General features: G+C 41.1%; 1 protein-coding gene across 1 annotated transcript; it reads left to right on the top strand.

Moving 5' to 3' along the window:
• Positions 1 to 823: 823 nt before the first annotated feature.
• Positions 824 to 19,234, top strand: opn8b (opsin 8, group member b). The gene is made up of 4 exons (XM_069684896.1): positions 824 to 893; positions 12,808 to 13,101; positions 16,682 to 17,010; positions 18,896 to 19,234. Exons 1-4 carry the CDS (start codon positions 824 to 826, stop codon positions 19,232 to 19,234), a joined length of 1,032 nt encoding a protein of 343 aa, XP_069540997.1.
• The last annotated feature ends 4,190 nt before the right edge of the window (positions 19,235 to 23,424 follow it).

Raw genomic sequence — 23,424 nt, 5'->3', positions numbered from 1 at the left:
TGCTATGATTGAAATACTGGTGGGTCACATTTATTTATGTGTTATATTATCTTACAAATTCAGGATTTTGCCCATTTAAAATCTAGCAAGTACACTTGAAATCTGCAAAAGAAGTAGAAGTAGTAGAAAAAGTCAAACTAAACTGAAGTGAGGAACTAACTTAAATCTATGCATCAGTGTTTTTCCCACAACACCTACTTAGCTAATCTCCCCAAGGCAATAGTTATTACTGTACATACCCTGGTCTTAGCTGCAGCCTTTGCGCATGAAGTGAACCACACTCCGGGAAATGCCTAAGATGCCTACAACACGATTACCCCATTCGCAGTGGGACCAAACTAACAATGAGATCGCAGAGGCAAAATTAAAAAAGTGTTTAAATAAATGAAAGAATTGGGAATTAAGAAATTAATTCGAATCATGTTCTCAATACCTTTTAACGTTTCTAACATGAAGGCGATTAAATGGTGATTTAGACTACAATATGTGCACAGGTCAAGATGTTCCTCTGCTGTTCTCACTCGCGCGCTGAGAAGTCTTGCAGTCACACGGCAGCATTGGACGCTGGATGATAGCCCTGCCCTTACGCGCGATCTCCCTGGCGACTCAGGCTTCAAGACTCAGAAGAAAAGGACATCGGCGCGCGGCGCTGCGCCCTGAGGACCCCTTGCGCCTTTCCTCCCTACTTGAGGACAGATGGATCTGACACCGGAGCGTATCAACAGCGAGACTTTTTGTCTTTTCTCCATCTCATGAAGACGGATCACTTCTTCTCGGTTTTCCGTTTTTTCCCTTCCTTTCTGTTTCTGACATACAGTGCCAAATGGATATGTACGCCTCCACTTTATCGCCAGCCCTGGACATCGGCGCAGGATGTTACTTGCTGGTTATAGGTGAGTTTATAATAAAATAAAAAGTTAGAGACCGTTTAGGCTTTGTTTCGCTGCTTGGTTCAGTTAAGTGTGAGTGAAATATACAGCTTGAATGTAATTATTACTTTGCAGGGATTTGGAGACGTGAAAACAGAAGCAATTACCTCAAAATTATACTTTTGCGTAATCCACTTTTTACGCACGCCAGTTTGCTTCCACAGGTGCATGTTGGACTGAGAAGTCCCTGCTGTCCAGTTTATCTTGTGTTTCCTTCCACATCTTAAACTTTCACACAACGCACCCAGACATGTTGATTTCACGGTGGCACGCGAGCTACCTGCTGCTTTAATCTACATAAATGTATCCCTTTAAGCATCTCATTCTGAGGGGGAGCTGGGAACAGGTTCGTGTGGCGTGTTTACGGAGAGCACACACTGCAGGGTACACACAATATTTACAAGATTTATTTTAGATATATTAAGTTAGAATGAGTTAGGAATTAAGTGTATTAAAAATAAATCTTAGCATCCAAAGTAACAAAAATATTGAAGCCAGCGTGTGGGATACACTGCCTTTCATATAATGCAATATGGATTCATGCAGCCTCCACAGAGAGCGCTCTAAATGAGGGAAGAAGTCAAATAAAGCGGAAAAATAATGACCCTGTGTGTTTCACATTGGTCCAGTGGATTTTATCTTCTTAATGCGCCCTAACAGCAGGGTGTTGCAGTCCTCTCATGTGGACTTACTGTGAAATATTTTAACAGTATGTATTTCACATTCATTGCATTATTATCTGACAATATAACCAGCCTGAGTCATGTGCAGCACACCGTCACTAAGACCTAGTCATAATTGTATTCAGCTGAAGGACCAGACCGACCTCCTGCTGCTATTTCACACACTATATTTGTCTAGAACTTAATCATAAGGATGCAAATCTAATGAGCAATCAAAGACAGGGGTGATGTGTGTGTGTGTGTGTGTGTGTGTGTGGCTTTGGCACAAACCCAAACACCGTGTGTAAGTTGACCAATAAGCAAACAGACAGCTGGTTCAAGATCCATCATGTGATAGATCCGGGTTCGAGTGTTTATACTCACCTCACATCTGTAGTCCTTCCCTGCTTATTTCTCTGTATCCACTAGCAGGAGCGTTCGGCTGATTTGATCTTCACAGTGCCTTTTATATTGTAATAAATCAGACATTATTTAGAGTCTACAATCTATACTCTAAGCTGTCTTTTTTTCCCGTGTAGATGACATTGTGGTCAAATGCAAATGTGTTGTTATATAGTCTCATTTTCTCCTGGTGTTAAAAATAACTGAAGCATGGTTACATTATGTTTCTCCACACTGTGTTCGCTTTGCCAGTGATTGTCTTTTTGTTATTACCTCATTGATATTAGAGGAAATTGGATTACTGGATCACCGTGAGGTTGTTGTAAATTGAACATAGGTTTTTTTCATCATATGCAAGAAAATGACAATATAGCTCATAAAGAATATACACAGTGATAGTATGAACCCAGAAAACAATAATAAAACACAACATCCGCATACAGGTATTCAGGTTGTTGTGACATCTCCTGCATTGCCCGTATATCTCTTGAGTCAGTTCAAGTACCTTTGTGTAGCATGCCAGTGTAGCAGTAAAGGCAAAGCGGGGGTGGGGGTATCTTTGATTACATATCTCATTTCCTTTTATTTCAATGCTGCTCTCTCCTATTAGTTGAGACACAGTTCTTACATGACTGCTGTGATGCAGGTCATTAGGATGCCACTTCTCAGAGGCAAATTACACAGATATTAGACATAATGGTGACATCACAGACATGTCAAACATCACTCTGAGAGTCAGCAAGTGATATGTGATGATACACAATCTCACTCACAACTTGTCAAATATGGCAGCTTTGGTTCTGGCCCTGTCACTTTTCCCAAAAATCAAGTTCAACGTGACGTGGGATTTGTTCGAATTATATCAACACTAAAGGGAACGCAGTGGTACATACAGCGCTAGGTGCGTGAGAGAGAGCGGAAGTATGCGTGCGCGAGTTATGTGGAGTGTCGGGGACCGGAGCAGCGGAAGAGCAGAGAACAGAGTGATCGTAGCTAAATGAACAACAGAACTAATGTACAGTTTAGGCTGTGTTTGTGCGTAATAAAGCCTACGACTCCTCAAGACTCAAGCCACGCTCCCTTGTCTTGCTTGCTGCATGCTACTGGTGTATTAAAGTGATGGGGTTAGCCCCGAAGCTAGCTACAGCTTCAGCCCTGGAGCAGAACAATAAAGCCCCTTTCCCACTGGTCAAAAAACCCACCAACACCCGCTAACACCCGGCTTTTTTGCTTAGAGGGAAAGGTTACAATCGGCATTCAGACCCGGGTCAAATGACTCTGCAGTAGACCCGGGTAATTATCGCCTCGGCTCCAATCGGCATTGATGGGAACACAAAACTTGTGTCGACACACTAATCTCCGCACATCTTCACTGTTTACTAACCCTGTTTCCGGCGCGTTTGTGACGTCAGACAGTGATGCAGCAGAAAAGAGGCCGACAGGAGGATACTCCACTGGCAATGGGAAAAGAGACAATCAGCTTACTGGGTCTGAAAAACCCGCGTCAATGCACTAATTTTGGTGGGAAAGGGGTAATAGTCTCCCCTGTGCTTTCTGACTATGGTCGGGACGCTGAAGCGGGAAAGGTTAACATCTGTTGGAATACAAGGCTCACTACTTTAAACACGAGAGCATTCTGGGACTTTGGAAAGCAGATTAGTAATTTGTTTGTGGGCATGTGTTATCTGCTGTGCTTCAATGTTGAATTTGATCACATCATCACAGTTCAAACTATTAATGTTTCACCAGGTTTGAACAATACATTTTTTCATGCTCTGTCACCTGACTTTAACACCTCATCAAAACAATAACCTAAAGGTTAAGGCTCGAGGTCAGAGGCTGTATGTGATGACCTGGGAGTGAGAACGGTCCTGCATAAGGCTCTTTTATAAACTACGGAGAAAGGGAAAGGGTTTGTTTGTTAACTTTTCATTTAACCAGAAGGATGAAATTTAACTTCGAAGACCCTCCCTGCTCTCCCAAAAGATCAGACTAATCCACTTTCATCCAAAAATAATAACAATACCCTCCTCCTTTACCCTCCTCCACCCTTTTATTATACAGTCCCTTTGATCTAAGTCTTTGTCTATGTCTCTCAATAATCCCCGCCTATATGAAAAGTCTCTTACAATTCCAGGGCGGAACTTTGAATCATGATAACACGAAGCAGCCAGCTCCTGCAGATTTGAATAAATACATTAATACTTAATACATACATACATAAATAAATACATTTTACCAAAATCCAGCCCTCATGTGCCCACTTGGCTTGGTTCAGCGAGGCCCCTGAGTGAGACTTTGGCTATTCATTGGAATAATGCATCAGATTCATATGCATCACATCTCCTTCGGCACAAAGTTGCATAAATGTGCACAAGCATCTCGGACGGACAGAGAGAGTCTTGCGCTTGGATGCACGCTGCTCTTAAGTTTAAGAACGACTGCATACTGATTCTGTGAGGGAGCTGACTCTTTAGGAGGAGCACATGCGGGTTACTATTGTTGAGGTACTTCTGTTTGTGGCCCACAACTTTTTGCTAATGCGCAGCAAAGCAAAAAAAATGACACCAACATTACGGGGGCTGCTACAGAACATTGTGAAAGAACATTTAATATCCAGGAATTCATTTCAGAAACAGTATTAGGAGTATTCCTATAACCATTTTGCTACGTTTAAGCCCATATTTGAAGCATACTCGGTTCGGCTAGCTACCGTATGACTGTCAATTTTCTTCGTTATGCCACATTATGCTCAGAATGTGAAGTTCAAATACTATTACAGCTTTGTTTTCTGGTTTTAAAATCTTTTTTTTTTTTTAAAGTGATTAAAAAGACGATGGATGGAGAAAATTAAGAGATACCAGTTTGATAAACACTAGCTAGCATTAGCTAACAGCTAACTCTACTTTAAAGCTAACATTACAGTTTGAAGTGTTTCATTAGACAATAGGAAAGGTGTAATTCCTAGCTAACAGTCATGCAAGCTAACTAGCCATAGTCTTATTTAGTAATCAGTTGAATGCTAACCTTAGCTGTTGTGACTTGGCCACTGGTACCTAATGGGTTAGAAGATATGTTGAGTCACTTTATACAACATTTAGATCTGTTAAAGTGATCTGATCTGACCTGAGGTGTTCCATGAGTGCTGATATAGAGTACAACATTACTTTCTATTAGCCTAGATGTGTCACTCCACCTCTGCTAATTGTTGTGAATACATTTCAGAACAATCTTTGTCTAAAATGATGCAGCCCGTACCTCTGAATCCCATGTGCCACCAAAGCAACTGTCAGCAGACTCTTATTTCACTGGTGACATGATCAAAGGAAGCATACAGATAAATGTACAAAATACAAAGTCTGTGATAACCTGTAGAATGAATGATGAGGAAATAATAGTCTGTGGTTGCTTATAACTGAAATTATAAGCATGTATATGCAATTACAGACTGCAACAAAGATCGACTGCAGCAGGTTATCTCTAATTAGATCAGATACGCCTCAGGCTATGGTAGCTATGACAGGTTCAATGTTTTGACACTTTAATTAACGTCATCTTTTGATGTGTTCATCTTTCATTGGAACCAGGATGTAGCAAAAACACAGCCCTATAACACATAGCCTATTTTCATAATTAGAGTGGATGCATTGAATGTTACCTCAGTTTGTTTTCTTTTACAGCAGCCAGGAGACTCTCTATGCAGAGTGATTATATGCAATACTTAATGTGTCATTGCTAAACATTTCTAACATGTGTTAAATGCTTTATAAACCCTGTTCACTTACAGTATATGGCTACCTAATATAGGTAGTTGAAAGGGAAAGTAACATGGTGGTCAGAGCTAGTGAACAAAACCATGGACGAAGCTTGCCGCCCAAATATCAACATTGCTGCAAAAAAGCATCTTTTAAAACCAGTACTAAAATACAATACATACAAATGTACTTACAGACTTTATCACCTTTAAACACACAGTTCCACCATGTGTACCAAGGAAGGAGTGCAAGGACAAACAAAATGGCTTCCTACAGGGTTCAAAGGGCAAGCCATGAGGCCCATACTAAATCAACTAAGAATAACAATAAGCACCACCTAGTGGCTGAAAAACATTTTTTTTCTCTAAAGGCATACTGAATCCTCTAACATACATTATGAGAAAGACACTCAAGAACAACTAAAAGTAAATTTAACGAAAGAATAACAGCCAGCAAACATCTCAGAGGCTTCGTTTCCTAGTTTCTGCCATCTTGTTCTTGTTGAGAAAAATGACCATGGGACATGGTCTGGTTTCAGGTGAGAGCGCATCCTGGTGACAATCAGTCACGTGGCTGGAAAAAATAGCCTTGGCTGGTACTAACAGAGCTGGTATTCTGAGGTATTGATGTGCCAGCTTTGCCAGCCTGGGGAATTTCCCCACGTTGACTTCCAACAGTCTGTAAAACTTGCCATCCAAGGATGGGGGGAATGTCCTATAAAAAAAGTTCTTAACTTTCCTTTTCATGTTGCCTGTGCAGGAGCTGTTGGGTTTTTAAGTAAAGTAGAGCCACTGTGGAGGCTCGATGCCTGGCTGTCGCTCCCCACGCTGTAGTATGTTCATAGTTATTGTTAAAGAATTTTAAGTTTGAAGCTCCTTTAACACCAGGAGCGGGTGGAGCAATCCTCGATCATGGCAGAATAGGGAGGAGGAGCTTGCAGGCTATAAAAAGGCTGGGTGTGGTCACCAGTATTCCCTCTGTTGGTGACCATGCTGCCACTGCACCACTAGTTTGTTTATTTGCGTTATGTTGTTGCACATACATGCATCCATATTTAATTGATGTATATTTTACTTTGCAATAGATCATGAAGTTTTGTTTGGAACTGGTTTAAATGCTGAAGAAGTATATTAATATAGATTACCATGTTGGACAAAGGGCGATCACCAGAGAGAAGTTAAAGACTCTAAGTAAATCTATGGAGGCCATTAGAAGAAACAGGCGGCAAATTCAAAAACACATGCAAAAGCCCAAAACAAATGCCATGACTGAAAAGCTCTGCATTGATCTTAATGCATTTGTTTCTGCCTATTGCAGCATGTTTTTTTTCCCGTTGCAGCACATTTTCGTCGTTGTATTTGTTTTGGACTTTTGCATTTTTGGAATTTGCATCTGCAACTGTGATATTATTTAAATTAGTTTCATCGATTAATTAGAATTAGTGTATCGCTTAAACTTCTTGCACTAGATCAAATTCTGAAGGACCAGATACTTGAACGGCGATTGATGTTAAGCTACCAATTTCCTGAAGTATATGAACTGGTATTTGAACCCTTTGAAGGAATAGGCAGATACACATAGACCTAAAGGGCACAGGTGGAAACCTTACAGGAGCGGTAATGAAAGCTAATCATGATCTGATGATTCAAAATCACTTCAGCAGAACATTAATCTCCATATAAATTAACAGAAGCGAGCTATTCCGGCAGCAGTTCAGGCATTGGTATATGATTTTATCCTGTTTTGTTGGAGGTGTGAGAAAACTATTGGGCGTCTGTTAGCATATTGCTTCGGGGAAGGTAATTGGAAATGTCCCGTATTAAAGGGCAAGTCTCATTTGAAAATTGTTACCCGGCTAAAAATAACTTGCAGTCTTTCCTTTGCCTGAAGCTTCTCCTTAAAAGAGACTGGCTTTTTGAGAGCAAGTGTAAGTCCCCAGAGTCACTCTCCATACATTACTGATGCTCGTGTGGCCTGTGTCTTGAAAATACCTATAAAAGTTTTAAAGATATAACAGGGACATGAGGGCTTGAACTCTTGTTCTGGCTATGGGACTGCATTTCCCATCTCACTCTATAAATTGACACTTTTCTAAGATCTGGTGTGACATGAGGTGTCCAGAGGAATGCAACCTATTGTGACTTCACTGTGAGAGCAATCATTCACCTACCATTTGTTGTTCCATCCATTGAAATGGTTTGAGATGATGGCTCCTCAGGGTTATCTCTGTTAAAGGTTCTCTGCTGAAGCTTACGCCTGCTTTGACTGCTTCTAATGGCTCTTACTTCCTCTTTATCTGTTTTTTCCCTCTAAATATGTTTCTTATGTTGCTGGTGGGGGTAGAAATGAGGGTCACTTTTAGAGACAGGCTCTAGTATGGATGGGTGACGTACATGGCAATTGTAGACATGTTTATATTAGTCATAGTTTTTCAATATTCAACATTTCAATCCAGTCGAACTGGTTGGAAGGAATGGTTTGGATTTTAGGGGGGAAATATTTGGTCGCTCTTATGATTTGAGTCTGATGAGAAGATCGTACCTCTCTTATCTGCCCGTAGATTATGGGGCCAAACACCTCATGTTACTTCCTGGCTAGCCTTTTCCTCCACTGCCTTTTATAAATCTAATCCATTAAACATTACCTTCACCCACCTTTGGCAGCAATAATGTGGGGTTCAGTTTGCAATGTAGACAGGGGCTGGGGATTGAACTGCCAACCTTCAATTGGAGGGCAACCCACTCTACTTCTGAGCCACAACCGCCCTGTCTTGCTCTTATATTACATGCCTAACTCTTTCACTCACTTGTATTAAACCTGCAGTTGTCTAGGGGTTGTGGGAAATAGTGTCTGTTGGTTGCTGCCTTAAACAGTAATAATAAAAGAAACGACAATATTAGATCCCATTTTAATGTACTAAAATATGGAGTTAACCACACAATGTCATTTTGAAAGAAGCTTTTATACTTAAATACTACAGTTCTGGCTTCACTACAGCCCTCTATTGCCATGTTTCCACCAAGTACACAGGACCTTTTCTCCCAGAAGCTAAATGGTCCCTGTTGTTGTGCCTGTTGACTGCGTTTCCAGTGAGATCTTAAGACCGGCTTATAAAGCCAATTTATCTGCAGACAGTTGTACAGTGGGATGCCTTATATTTATTAATAAAAAATGGTCACAGCTGCATAACTCCACTTTTAACTTATGAGACGCTTAAACCAGCAGACTGCTAGCATAGCATTTAGACTGGAAACAATGAGAAACAACCAGCATGGCTCTCTCTCCAAAGGGGGAAACTGTATATAAGCACTTCTAAAGCTAAGTTGTTAGCATGTTATCTGGAAAAACTGCAATTTGTCTTTAAAAGAAACAACTTACACTGTGTATCGGTGACCTTTAGAGGTTCTGGCAGGCTGATTTTTTAAAAACTCCAAACAGAGCAATGATAGCTATATCCCCCTGCCAACAACAGATAGTTACTGCAGCTAGCTAAAAGCAGTCTGGAACATACCCCCAATAAAACTGCAACTTTTCTTTTAAACAAACAAGATAAATTGTGTATCAGTGACCTTTAGAGGGTCTTGCAGGTTGATTTTTTGGGGGGTTTTTTTACCTCCAGACAGAGCAAGGATAGCTATATCCCCCTGCTTCCAGTCTGTATGCTAAGCTAAGCTACGCTTGCTAGCTGTAGCTTCAAAATTCCCAGACAATTACATTGCAAGAAAGCAAATTGATACCTAAATGTCAAGCTATTCTGTAGCACATTTGTAGCTGGTTAGCTTATCATCATGCCTGTTTTTAAAGGCTGCTAGTAAGTAGAGTTGTCATTCATTAGCCAAACCTATAGCATCTGTTCTTGGGTTTCTGTATAATTAAAGCTTTTACTGAGTAGCTGCCCCTTCTCTGAGCTCCTAGGAAACCCCCTATCCAGTGTTTGTTTTTCACTTTCCCCCACTCTCACACACATTACCCATACAGCTGATCTGTGCCCTCTTTACACACCTGGTGCTATGTTTAGTTAATGTGTATTCATTCTGTGTTTATCCTGTACGCCAGCTCAGAAGCAGCACATGCTATTTCATTTTGGATGCATTAAGTTAAGGTGTCCAAAACAAACACAGGACCTGAGGGGGGTCTCCTTTATTTATGTCTTAAACAAGTCGCAGAATATCCCCCGACTGTCCCTGGAATGTCTGCAGTCTGTCCCATGAGGGAGAATTAATGACGATATCACCGTGCTGGGAAAAACAAAAACTCCCTCACATTAAGCCTGTAAGAGTATAAAAGGCATGTCTAAACTGGTTATTCATCCCTTGATGTTTGTTGTAGGGACAGCATTGCACATTATACTCAAAGAAAACAGGAGAACACCTAAATCAAGCAGGCTGTTAATTAAATGATTGAAGATGAGATCTATTACATCTTCATGCTGCTTCAGAACATCATCATCATAAAACAACTGGCATATGCTGATTTCGCGTGTACTTACAACCCGACAAAGTGCTTCAATCCCTCTTCATGCACATGTTATTAATACTACACCCGGTTTATTGTTAACAAGTGATGGGACGCGGTCGGGAGAGTGTGACCTGACTGACCTTTTATTGAAATGGATGATAATGATTGCTCACGTGCTTCCTCTTTCCTCCACGTGTGCTTTTTCATACACTAATGCTTCAGAGCATAAACAATAAGCTGCAAAAAGCTTCAGCAAAACACGCTCTGTCTGATCAGGCCCTTACAATATATATAATTTACAAACCAATTCCAATATGCAGCTATTTATGGAAATGATCAAACAGTTGTCAGAATCAGAATCGGTGTTTATTGCCAAGTAGGTTTACACTTACAAGGAATTTGTTTTGGTGATTTTGGGGCAGAACAATTAACACAGAACTAGAATAAAATTAAGTAAAAGACTTCCATAGAATAAGATAAAAAATAGGAATAAGAATTAAAATATAAAAAATAATACGTATAATACAAATAGTACAAAATATGTACAACAGATGTGATTAAAAACTGTACAGGTGTGCAGGATATTGAGCAGTGCAAAGAGCTTACAGTATTAATTTAAAAATAGTGCAGCGTATAGACAATATAAGTCCAGTGTGCATTAATGTAACGCATAGTCCGAATTTCAGACTTAATACTCGTTAAGTGTTAAGTGACTGAGGGGCTGGATGCAAGTCCATGTCACGTGGGGGGGTGGAGGGGGGTTGGGGCCTTGTTGACGAGGCTGGCAGCAGAGGGGAAGAAACTGTTCCTGTGTTGGGAGGTTTTGGTCCTGATGGAGCGCAGCCTCTTGCCAGAGGGGAGGGTCTCAAAGAGTCTGTGACCGGGGTGAGAGGGGTTGGCCACAATCTTACCTGCACGCCTCAGGGTCCTGGAGGTGTACAGGTCCTCGAGAGATGGCAGATTGCAGCCAATCACCCTCTCTGCAGAGCGGATGATACGCTGCAGCCTGCCTTTGTCCCTGGCAGGAGCAGCAGCATACCAGACGGTGATGGAGCAGGTGAGGATGGACTCAACGATGGCGGTGTAGAAGTGCACCATCATTGTCTTTGGCAGGTTGAACTTCTTCAGCTGCCGCAGGAAGTACATCCTCTGCTGTCCCTCTTTGATGAGGGAGCCGATGTTCGGCTCCCACTTGAGGTCCTGGCTGATGATGGTCCCCAGGAAGCTGAAAGACTTCACAGTGGAAACAGTGGAGTCGCTGATGGTGATGGGGGCGGGTGTGGCTGCTGTCATTCTAAAATCCACTTCCATCTCCACTGTCTTCAGAGCATTAAGCTCCAGGTTGTTATCACCACACCAGGTCACCAGATGGTCAATCTCCCACCTGTAGGCAGACTCGTCCCCACCAGAGATGAGTCCAATGAGGGTGGTGTCGCCCGCGAATTTCAGGAGCTTGACGGACTGATGACTGGAGGTGCAGCTGTTGGTGTACAGGGAGAAGAGCAGAGGGGAAAGAACGCAGCTTTGAGGGGAGCCGGTGCTGATGGTCCTGGAGTCAGAGACGTGTTTCCCCAGCTTCACGTGTTGCCTCCTGTCGGACAGGAAGTCTGTGATCCAGGTGGAGTCAGGCACATTCAGCTGGAAGAGCTTGTCCTGGAGCAGAGCCGGGATGATCGTGTTCACAAAGAGGATCCTGGCATAGGTTCCTGAGTCCAGATGCTGGAGGATGAAGTGGAGGGCCATGTTGACTGCGTCGTCTACGGACCTGTTGGCTCTGTAGGCGAACTGCAGGGGGTCCAGGAGAGGGTCTGTGATGTCTGAGAGCACCAGGCGCTCGAAGGACTTCATTACCACAGAGGTCAGGGCGACGGGTCTGTAGCCATTAAGTCCTGTGGTCCTTGGCTTTTTGGGGACAGGAATGATGGTGGAGGCCTTGAAGCAGGCTGCCATGTGGCAGGTCTCTAATGAGGTGTTGAAGATGTCTGTGAACACCGGAGACAGCTGATCGGCACAGTGCTTCAGGGTGGAGGGGGAGACAAAGTCGGGTCCGGCTGCTTTGCGGGGGTCCTGTCTCTTAAAAATCCTGTTTACATCTCTCTCCATGATAGAGAAAGTTGTTGCTGTGGTGTGAGGGGAGGGGGCCGTTGAGGTGCTGGGGGAGGTGGAGGTAATAAACTGTGGTTGTTGTTGTTGAATTGGGTCACGGGGGATGGTGTTAGGACTGTCCCATTGTCTATCAAAGCGACAGTAAAGCACGTTCAGGTCGTTGGCAAGGCACAGGTCATTAACAGAGTGGGGTTTTTTTCGGCTTGTAGCTGGGGAGCTGACTGAGACCCTTCCAGACTGAGCCAGCATCTCCCCCTGAAAACTGCTGTTGTAGTTTATCAGAGTACAGACGCTGTAAACAGGGAATTACACCAGTGATGTAACCTGTGATGTAATCCACCACAAAAACACATTCTATGGACAATTGTGTTTTTAAACGTAGCTTTCAAATGTGCCTCTTAGGGTTCAATTTCTATTTACACGCACATCATGTAAATGGATCATCACTGTTCATGTAATCTTCTCCTCTTTCTCTCCTCCTTCTATGTGTCTCAGCTGTTCTCTCCATTGTCGGAAACCTGCTGGTCATCGCCATGGCAGTCAAGAGGTCGTCAAGGATGAAACCGCCGGAGCTGCTGAGCGTGAATCTGGCAGTAACTGATCTGGGAGCAGCTATTTCCATGTACCCCCTGGCTGTGGCTTCTGCCTGGAATCACCATTGGATCGGGGGAGATGTTACATGTACATATTACGGCTTGGCAGGCTTCTTCTTCGGTGTCGCCAGCATTATGAACCTGACAATCATGGCCATAGTGCGGTTCACTGTGTCCCTCAATCTGCAGTGTCCCAGTGAGTAATACAGAGAGAGAACTAAATTTGCCTGGTATTTTAAGACTTATCTTTTGGAACTCAAAATCATGATGCAAATTTTATGCAGGAACTTCAACTTCCTGTGAGACCTTAATTTCACATTTACCATGCTTCAAGAAGTGCCGTCATTATTCACGCGCTAACTCTTTCTGTGGCAAAAGGAAGATTCTAGCAGAAGTGATGAAATCTTTCAGAGCTAAAACTTAATTCTGCATCGCCAAACTTGATGCCTTGTTGTAAAATAGATCTCTAAGTGGAAGCAGTTAAGGAGATTTATTTTTAATCCCCCTCAAAGGCTTTTAGTAGCTGCACTTGCTCCACACCAAAATGGAAAAATAATAAATCTACTTTGAATGCAAGATGGCTGCTTCTGCCAAAGTGACTTTTTTTTTTTTTTTACCAAAAACAGTTTTACCAGTAAACTTCTAAAATAGCCTCTCAGGGATCTATGATAGCCAACTGCATATGGTGACATTGAGTACTTTGATATTTCTATTTATTTATTTTTGTTGCAGAAAGTAAGATGAGAAGCTTGATACCACACTCATACCATTCCATTAATATATGAGTACGGCCAGCACACATTAGCATAGCTTAGCATTAAGACTTGAAACAGGGAGAGACTGTAAGCCTGAAAAACATAGCTTCAGTTTTTGTTCCGAGCCAGCCATTTGTTTCCAGTTTTTATGCTAAGCTAAGCTAACCGCCTGTTGTGCTAAAAAACAAAAGCCCCTTTTACACTGCCAGTTCAATGCTGGATTATTTGGCCTCTGTCATGCCTCGTCTACGATGTAAAATGCTCGGAGGCGGAATGCTAGGGCGAAGTCTGAGCCAGCTTTGGAGGTAGTAACAGAGGCGTCAAAGGCAGAACAGCGCTGTGTTTGTATGTGAAGCACACACTGTTTGTTTACACAACGCCGGACCGCTATGTAAAACACCCACTGGGGGGGGGCTTTACACCAACGTTGCTTGGTCCAGTGTAAAATGGCAAAGGCTTCATAACAGCGAATAGCGGCGCTGTGGCGGTAATGCAATGTAAAAAGGGCTAAAGCCAACATCAAAGAGTCCAGACTGCAGTTCCTCTATTGGCCACTAAGGGCTGGTTCCAAAAGCGAGTCAATGCCAACTAGACCTAACGTTAAAATCAACATCTTTACAGCTGGATACAAAAAACAGTTTTGGTCTTTAGCTATTTTCTATCGTGGAGAATGCATAATAAGCGGCGTGGTTGCTTTGAGTGATGGGTGGGCGCTGCTCACTGGCAGTTAGTTGTTATTGCATCTAATTCCAGTCACTGAATTAGACCTCTCGTTCATGTTTGTGTGCTCTGTGCTTTTTGCTGAATTTTTCATGCAAATATGAGACAAATATTATGGCTTACACTGGGGTTTATTGTATTAACAGGCCATCCAAAAGTTCAACCTTTCTTAGTAAGTGAAATTCACCAATTATGTAATGTTAGCATAAGTAGCAGTCATCTGTGTGTGCGCTCACTGAACCCAGTGTATAAGCTTATTCAGTGTTTCTCATACATTGATGTATTTGTGGCAGCCCGATCACAGGAGTCGTGATTGTTGTTGCCTTTCCTGTTGAGAAGATGGTGGGCCATTCTGATGAGAAGAATTTTTAGGTTCCCCGGTCGGTGTAATTCATCCGCCACTCATTTTCCCTACGGAGATGTGGGTAAGCTAGTAGCAGGGCCTCTACATTCGACAAGCTCTCTTAGCTTGTTTGGTGTAATAAATAAAGAAATCCGGTCGTCCACCATCACTGAATTCCTTCAGTGGAAAATATGGTGGTTAATGAGCTCATACACAAGCTAAACAACCAAGCAGAAACTGTACAGCTTACATAACTTGGTGTTTGCTAACCCCACTCTCCTCTCCAGCGCAAACTGGTCTTTCAAATGTGGCCAGAAATGTAGGAATAAACAGCATGGACATAATAAGGCTATTGACTAGGCTAGACGTGGTACCAGGTGGGTGTAACCACATTGAACAGTCCCATCATATAGAGATAAAAGGCTTATACAGTGGCAGATTACAATGAGACACCTGAGATAAAGCAGTGACCTTAGTTCATGGCCTAAAGTTATGAAGAAAGAGAATTTATTAGAGCAGTTCACAGATCATGTTACAAAGCAAAACAACGACCATTGAAGAAATGAGACAGAATATATAAAGAATAGGCATGCCCACATCTCACATGCATGTGAATGTCTGCATATATGGTATGTACGCAAAACATTTGCTGGCTTACATAATGAAAACATACCACACACGTTCATGCACACTCGGTATAATAAGCGTGTAAGAACTAAAAGGGGAACACAGAGAGCATTTGACAGTTCTCAAGTATTAGGTTCACATCAGAGACAGCTCCAGTTGATGTTACAGTAGTCAGAGTTTACTGCAGACCAAACGTAAGTGGATTTGTGTGTTACATACGGGGGGATCGTAATAGAATTTTTTTCGTATGTATCTCTTTAATGAGTGACTTTAATCCTCTCCTCAAAGCGCTGTGTTGGTGCAACTCTCAGGCTTCTGATCCTCTTTATTGTTTTCCTTATGCTATGCATAGCATTATTTTTCCTGTACGCCAAATAATCCACTTTACTTCGGTGTTTGTGAGGCTGGAATATTTAATGTCGTTCTCCCATGTGATTTCCTTTGCTCGTATTTGCTTATACATGAATGTACACAAGTTGAGTGTGGATATGTATTTACAGGAAATACTGTTTGTTATACTTTTATTCTATTTATTGATCCAAATTGGAATTAATCAACACCAGTTTAAGGCTTCAACCCTTAAATTACCCTTCAACATCCCAACTTGAATAATTAGATATCTGGGAATTGATATTTCGTCGAATCTTCAAAAGCCACCCTTCTCCGCTCTACCCTTATCCGAAGATCAGTTAACCCTCTGAAATCAATTACCACTCTCCCTTACAGGCCGCATAGCAACTATCAAAATGTCCACTGGCAAAACAAAAGGAGGAAACAGCCTGCCCTAGTGACTTGCAACCACCCCCAATAGTAAAAGACTTATTTATGATATCAAAGCAAAGCCTATACCATAGGTGCAGACTAGGAAAAAGGCTTGTTGATTAACAGCTGATTCCATACAAGCACCTTGTCAATACACCTTGGCTTTGTTGTGTAAATGCACAAATTGAATGTTTAAAAAACAATGGCTTCATGACCTAAATTTAAATTGTCTTTATTTGAAATACCAGTGTTTTGCAAACTGTCTTCTTTCTGTCATTTACACCATCATTTTGCATAATGTGTCCTATTCCTTTTAACATGTGGTACAAAAGACTTTTACGTATTCATCTAGTCAGGTCTTATATAAGCAAATGTTGTTATCTCTATTAAATGGGCACTTTTGACTTGATCCTTATAGCTGACAATTTTAGATTAGGAATATAATGCCTTCTTATTGCTTTAAATGTAAGCTGCTCCATATATATATAAGTGCCTTAATAAAACACCAATTATCTGCAATGTACTGTACAGCAAGCTTACAAACCCAACCTTTTATTTTCTCTCTGCAGGAGAGAAAATCAGTTGGAAGATGGTGAAGATGCTGTGCTTGTGGATCTGGCTCTACGCTCTGGTCTGGGCTCTGTTCCCCCTCCTGGGCTGGGGGCGGTACGGCCCGGAGCCCTTCGGCCTTTCCTGCTCTCTCGCCTGGGCACAAATGAAAAATGAGGGCTTCTCTTTCGTCATCTCCATGTTCTCCTTCAACCTCGTCACGCCTTCTGTTGTCATCATGTGCTGCTACTTTGGCATCGCCATCAACCTCTATTTCACGTACAAAAGGTCGATGAACAACAGTAAACGAATCCCCAATATCGTCAAGCTCCATCGGAGGCTGTTAGTGGTAAGTGACTCTTTCTGAAGGCTTTGTTATTATAGGTTCAGGACTTTCAGTGTGGGTTGCCTTCGACATTTAAACACCAGTTGTTTCTTGAGGGGTTTCAACACATTTGTTCTTGATTATATTGACAGTGTTCTTTTATTTATGTATGATTAACGCAGTAGTTGTTTTTGTCATACAACTTATACACTAGTAATAATTGTTATTGTCAGTGTGGGTGTACACCCTGGAGTAAAGCAGGGCCCACCAATCATGTCCTAATCATGTTCATTTTAAATTATTTAAATCTTTTTATACTATTGACCTGCCAGCGGTTAGTTGGGTCAAGATTTCATTTGTGCTAATACCACCTGGACGGCGCAGGATGTTTCAACCATAACCCCTTACTTTAAGCTATTTTAACCATAAATCCATTACCATAAGCCATATTATCATTAATCAATTACTTTAGCTAACTATTGAATTAGTGTATTGCTCTTAGCTAAACAACCATTTATCCATCATCTTTAGCTATTGAATTTTTTTTATCCAGGACCTATCTGTAAATAACCATTTCTGTTAGCTAGCCATTTCAATTAGCTTATCCCTAACCTTTAGCTATAAAACACGTATATAACTTTCGCAAACTGTCAAAATTTGATATCCATTACCTTTTACATATAGCCATTTAACCACTACTTTAAGCTAATTATTTGATTTTGGCTTTTGCCTGTAGCTAGAAAACAGTTACCCATTATCTTTAGCTAACTATTGAAATTTCTATCCATGAACTATCTATAAATAACCATTTAGCCATTACTGTTAGCTAGCTATTTCAATGAGCTAAACTTTAGCTACAAAACTAGCGATATAATTGGCTAACTTTCAAAATTTGTTATCCATTACCTTTTATATATATCCATTTAACCATTACTTTTAGCCAACTACTTGAATTAGTTGATCCATTACCTTTAGCATAACAACTATTTATCCATTACCTTTAGGTAACTGTTACATGTTTTTCAACCATTACCTTTCATTTGTAACCATTTAGCCATTTCTTTTAGCTAACTCTTTGAATTACCTTTAGCTAACTATTAGATGTTTTTATGCATTACCTTTGATATAACATTTATCCATTTGCTAACTATTTAGATTAGCTAAACAACCAATTATCCAATACCTTTAGCTTACAATTATATTTTTTCATCCATAACCTTCAATATGTAACTATGTATCCATTACTTTTTAGCTAAGCTATTTAGCTATTTAATTATCTATTTCTTTTAGCTATGCAAAATATATTCCATTGCCTTTAGCTAACTGTTAAACATACCCTTTAGCTGTATCTCTTAAAAATGTATCAATCCCTTTTAGCTTTCTTTTTTGATTAGTTTATCCTTCACTTTAACTAACCAACCAAATGTCTCCATTAGGTTGAGCAGCCATGTAGATCTCTCTGCTTGCTTGTTTAATTTTTACACACTCTCAGTTGCCGCAAGACATGTTTAAATGTTACAACTAACTCAGTATATTAAAATCTCTTTTTTCAATCAAATCTCTGTTAATCAAAAACATGTTGAACTCCCCTTCAATCTTTCCACAGTCCACTGGCAACTGCAATTCCTCCTTGGGTACAAGTGCTCCCTTAAGGAAATCACTGGTAGGCCTTCAGGAGAAAACTGACTAAAGTAGCTACATATACATTCTTATAGCTCTAGCATAAGAATCACTTTTAGCAACATACAATCCATCAGGATGTCAAAAGTAGATACAAGAGTAAGTAATATTGAGAAGGAAGTGGCTTTCATGCGTACAGGTACAAATTGGTTAGTCAGTGAAGGTCATATACCACTGAAACCAGTCAAGATTGATTTTTTACTGACTTTGTTGTTCTTGTCTCTTGCAGATCGCTGTGCTGGTCAGCATAGGCTTCATAGGCTGCTGGGCACCCTATGGCCTGGTAAGCCTGTGGTCTATTTTCCGTGACAGCAGCACCATCCCCCCTGAAGTCAGTCTCCTGCCATGCATGTTTGCAAAGAGCTCCTCTGTGTACAATCCCTTGATCTATTACATGTTCAGCGAGAGCTTCAAAAGGGAGGTAAAGCAGATGCGCTGGCAGTGCCTGCGGTCCAACCCATGTCACGTCTCCAACAGCATCAATGACAACAGCATTTATATGGTTAGTATGGACATGAAGCACAAAGCAGAGGCACGGTCAACTCTGCAGGGATCACAGAGTCAGTGACTTTATCAAGTCAGTGACATTATCAGGATATAGATAGTGGTATTGTAACATAACAAGCAGGGTAAAAATGGCCTCCTTTGTGTGTGGCACTACGATTCAGACGCTGTGTTTGCACAATATGTTAAATGCTGTGAAAGTTCGGCAAGCTAAGCTGAAGATTAGAGTTAACTCTACTCTAACAGGGATAAACCTCCCTGTTGCTCAGAAATAAAGGCCTACTCAGTGTTGAGTAACAGCAGGATGTGAAGCAAGATTTTTTATTGACTGTATGTGCTAAATGTTTTTATGAAGTGACAGATCAAAGCTCAGGTATATTACGTCTGCTTCTAAAAGGTTACAAAAATAACAAATATTGCCCAGGTTTACCCGGTTAATGTTTACAAAATAAGTTTTTACAGTTTTTGTAGAAATTACTTTTTGATGGAAGATTGCCAGCAGGTTTCCTGTTTCCAGGCTTAGGGCTAAGCTAAGCTAACTGGCTGTTGGTGGTAGCCTCAAAGACAAGAAAGCTACTTCAACATCTGTTGGGATCGGATTGGATATCTTGGAAAGAAAAATCTTTAATTGGACGAGGCCAGTTTTAGTTTTGATCTTGATTATTCTGATCCTAGCAGAGAGATTCAGGCTGGATTTCAGGAAGAAAATGTGCTCAAACTTACTGTGAAATCCGTAATATAAGTTGCAGTCTGTTTTTGGGGAGTATGTCAGAGGGAAGCTTTATTTATTAGCATTATTTCAACACTATTTTCATTTGAAACAGTCAAAACACACACAAATTATAGCCTACCGTCCGTTTTCATCATGTGGAGATTTCAATCCTACTAGCTACTGGTGTTGTAGTTGAGCTACTGGTGTTGAAGTTGAGCTCAGCCTACGGTAACGTTGATTGCGGTGAGGATGGCGGCAGCACTGGCGATCATGATTATGAAAAAAATGTTTAAGCGAAAGAACATTAATATAATTTATATTATACTGTGGACTTTTTTTTTTATATTTCACACTTAAATTGCTGTATTGCTAACTTGACATTATAGATAAAGTAGACATTAGGATTTAAAGTTTTTTCCAGCCATAAATTAATCAACCAATTTGCTGTCCATATCAAACATAAGATATTTAAAGGGGGGGTATTATGCCAATTTCAAGCTTCATATTTCACTCTGTGATACCTGTGGAGGAGCTTAACATAATTTACAGTTAAAAATGTTCTCACACTGGTGCTCTGCGCAGGCCCTCATACAGCCTTTGCCTGAATCGACTCAGTCGGCTCTGTCACTTTAAGAAACCCCAACCCCTCATAAAAACAAAAATAATAATACATTTTATTTGAAGGCGCCTTTCATGACACCCAAGGTCTATAGTTAAAACCAGAATAAAACAACGAGAGTCAAAACGGAACAAGATACATGTAGTAGGCAAGGAGGAGGAAGGGGCGTTAGGACAAAAAGACTGTAGGGATACAAAGGAAAACAGAATGTACAGAGCATCAAAGTGAGTAAGCCACTTTGAACAGGTGGGTTTTGAGGTGGGATTTGAAAGCAGTTATGGTGTCAGACTGTCAGATGTGAGGGGGGAGGGAGTTCCAGAGTCTGGGAGCAGTGCACCTGAAAGCCCTTGCACCCATGGTACTGATACGTGAGGTGGGGACACTCAGAAGACCGGCGGAGGATGAGCACAGGGAGCGAGAGGGGGTGTACTCCTGGAGCAGGTCAGAGAGATAGGTGGGGGCTAGGTTGTTAATTGCTTTAAAGGTGAGCAGAAGGTTTTAAAAATCGATCCGATATTTGACAGAGAGCCAGTGACCCACTACAAAGCCTGGGGGCAGTGGCGGCTGGTGAAAAATATACGAGGTGGGGCTGTGCTGTGCCATACTCAGTTTTTAACAACCATCCCACTACGATTTGACACAAACTACAGGATACCAGTGCTTTGTGAGAAAGTGTCATTATTAATTCCAAACACTCACTTAAACTTCTCCTCTCAAACAGATTTTGAAGAAGAGAGCGTACAGAGTTGTTTGCGGTGTCAGCGTCCATCATTGTCGTTTCCATCACTCATAGACTGATCAGACTTCAACCACCGAGACTAACCGGATTATTTTCTACCACGCTGATTGGCCAAATTCACGTTGATATGCACGTATCTTGACCCAGCAACAGTCCCTGATTGGCTACTCGTCTCTTTAACATTAATTAATGTATATATTTTTTTGTATATATAATACATATATGTAATATTACATATTTAAATAAGTAATTTTGTTAATATTAGTTTTATAAAATAAAATAAATAAAAATAAAAAAACACTCTCCACTAGGGAGGGCGGCGTCCTAGCGCCCTCTAATGGCCAGCCGCCACTGCCTGGGGGCATGTAGAAAAAACTGTGTGAAACCTGGTGTTCACAGCAGCCTGCAGACTGAGCTGAGAAGCCTGGGGATTACTCCAACATACCATTTTACCTACATAGTTGAAACGTCACCCACGTTTTGTATGGACATCCAATATTGTAACATTATATACATGTCTTAAAATGTGAAACAGCATAATACCCCCTCTTTAACTTAAAGCAACAGCGTGGGATCCTGATTTGGTAATCCTAAAGTCTGCATTTGGATCTGGTTGAAAATATACACTTTTGCTTTGAAAAACCAAGGCAAAAGTAAGATGAACAGCACAAGATGAAATTTCCAAATTTAGATTCACATCTTTTTCCCACAACAACTGGGCCCTGTTTCCCAAATATCAACCATTTTTGTTAACGTTCTGGCAAATCAGTGGACCTGAGCTTGACATTTCTTTTGTGACCCTGGACACAACAGTTGACAAAACAGTCTCAACTCATGGTCCACTTACTCACCTGTTCTGGACTTTTCAAGCATATCACACAGTCCTCGTTAGCCGATTGAGTTTGCTCAGTCACCGTGGACCTAGACATTTTAAGTCAACATGGATTAGAAGTCCAATAAATGCTCAGAATCATAGAAGACCAAACAGGAGGCTAGGATTTGGTTGAATGTGCGAGAACAAATGAGGAAGTGGACCTGTTTTGTCAAACAAGAATAGCGGAAATAAGACATGTCAGGCTTTGGTGTTAGTATAGTATGTGGCTAGTAGATTTTTGGCCTTTATTTGGATTTGTTAAGAGTAAAAAGACTGAATAAAGCTCCGTCCTTTAACGGAACACTGTGAAATCTCCGAACTCGTAGAGCAAAAGTTCCTTTATAAATCAGACACACCACAATGATAATCAGTTAATGTCACTTTACACACTTCTGTTTCAAACAAAAATGTGATTGTCTTGCTTTACTCAGGGATTTTCTTTGTCATGCTGGCCTGCAAACCAGCCTTTTCTTTTTCCAAGCTCCCATTCAGTGAGCTCGACTGATACTGTTTTTGCTGTCTTGTGTTGTTTTTTTGTTGCAGCTTGTATTACCGTTAAAAGTGTTGAATCATTCCTTAAATCTGTGAATGTAGCTCTATGAACCTAAAGCATATTTGTGTGCACAATGCATTGGTCATGTTTGAGAATAAACACTGACTGAAAACAATAAAGTAGTGTTCAATGAATACACCATGTGTTAATCACAGTTCCAACCACCGTTGCAAAAAAGAGCAGCAGCCTGCCGTAGCTGTGTTTAGCATGTCCTCAATTCCAGGCATGCACAGGTTGTCATTCTCATCCTTGATTCCAGGCATGCACAGGTTGTCATTCTCATCCTTGATTCCAGGCATGCACAGGTTGTCATTCTCATCCTTGATTCCAGGCATGCACAGGTTGTCATTCTCATCCTTGATTCCAGGCATGCACACTTACAGCTGTGGGAATTTATTGCAGTCACCTTTAAGGCAGACAGAAGGAGTTTCTTGAATTCTGACATTTACGTCTCTTATTTCTTAATCGCTATTTTGAGACAGCCAGAGCTCGGGGGCAAAGGATGGCTACATCAAACAGTGAGAGCATAAATATTCAACCATTCAGCCTCCTCCTCAATGTAAGTGGACATTTGCATACACTTGACATCCAAAGATTTCCATATTCCTAAGTGTGCAGTATGTAACATTTTCAGATAAAAGGGACATGTGTAAATACAATGAAAGAACTATTGCCCTGTGTAAGGAGGGGATGTGAATAACAACCATTGGAAACTCAAAAATACTGTCTGCCATCTTGTGTTGCAGCGTTGAGACAA

Source organism: Semicossyphus pulcher, unplaced genomic scaffold (assembly GCF_022749685.1).
Source record: "Semicossyphus pulcher isolate SPU_LCO1_2020_fin unplaced genomic scaffold, fSemPul1.0.p SCAF_11, whole genome shotgun sequence".
NCBI classification, from domain to species: domain Eukaryota; kingdom Metazoa; phylum Chordata; class Actinopteri; order Labriformes; family Labridae; genus Semicossyphus; species Semicossyphus pulcher.
Note: the sequence above shows the minus strand (reverse complement) of the source record. Positions and strands in the feature narration are given on the sequence as shown.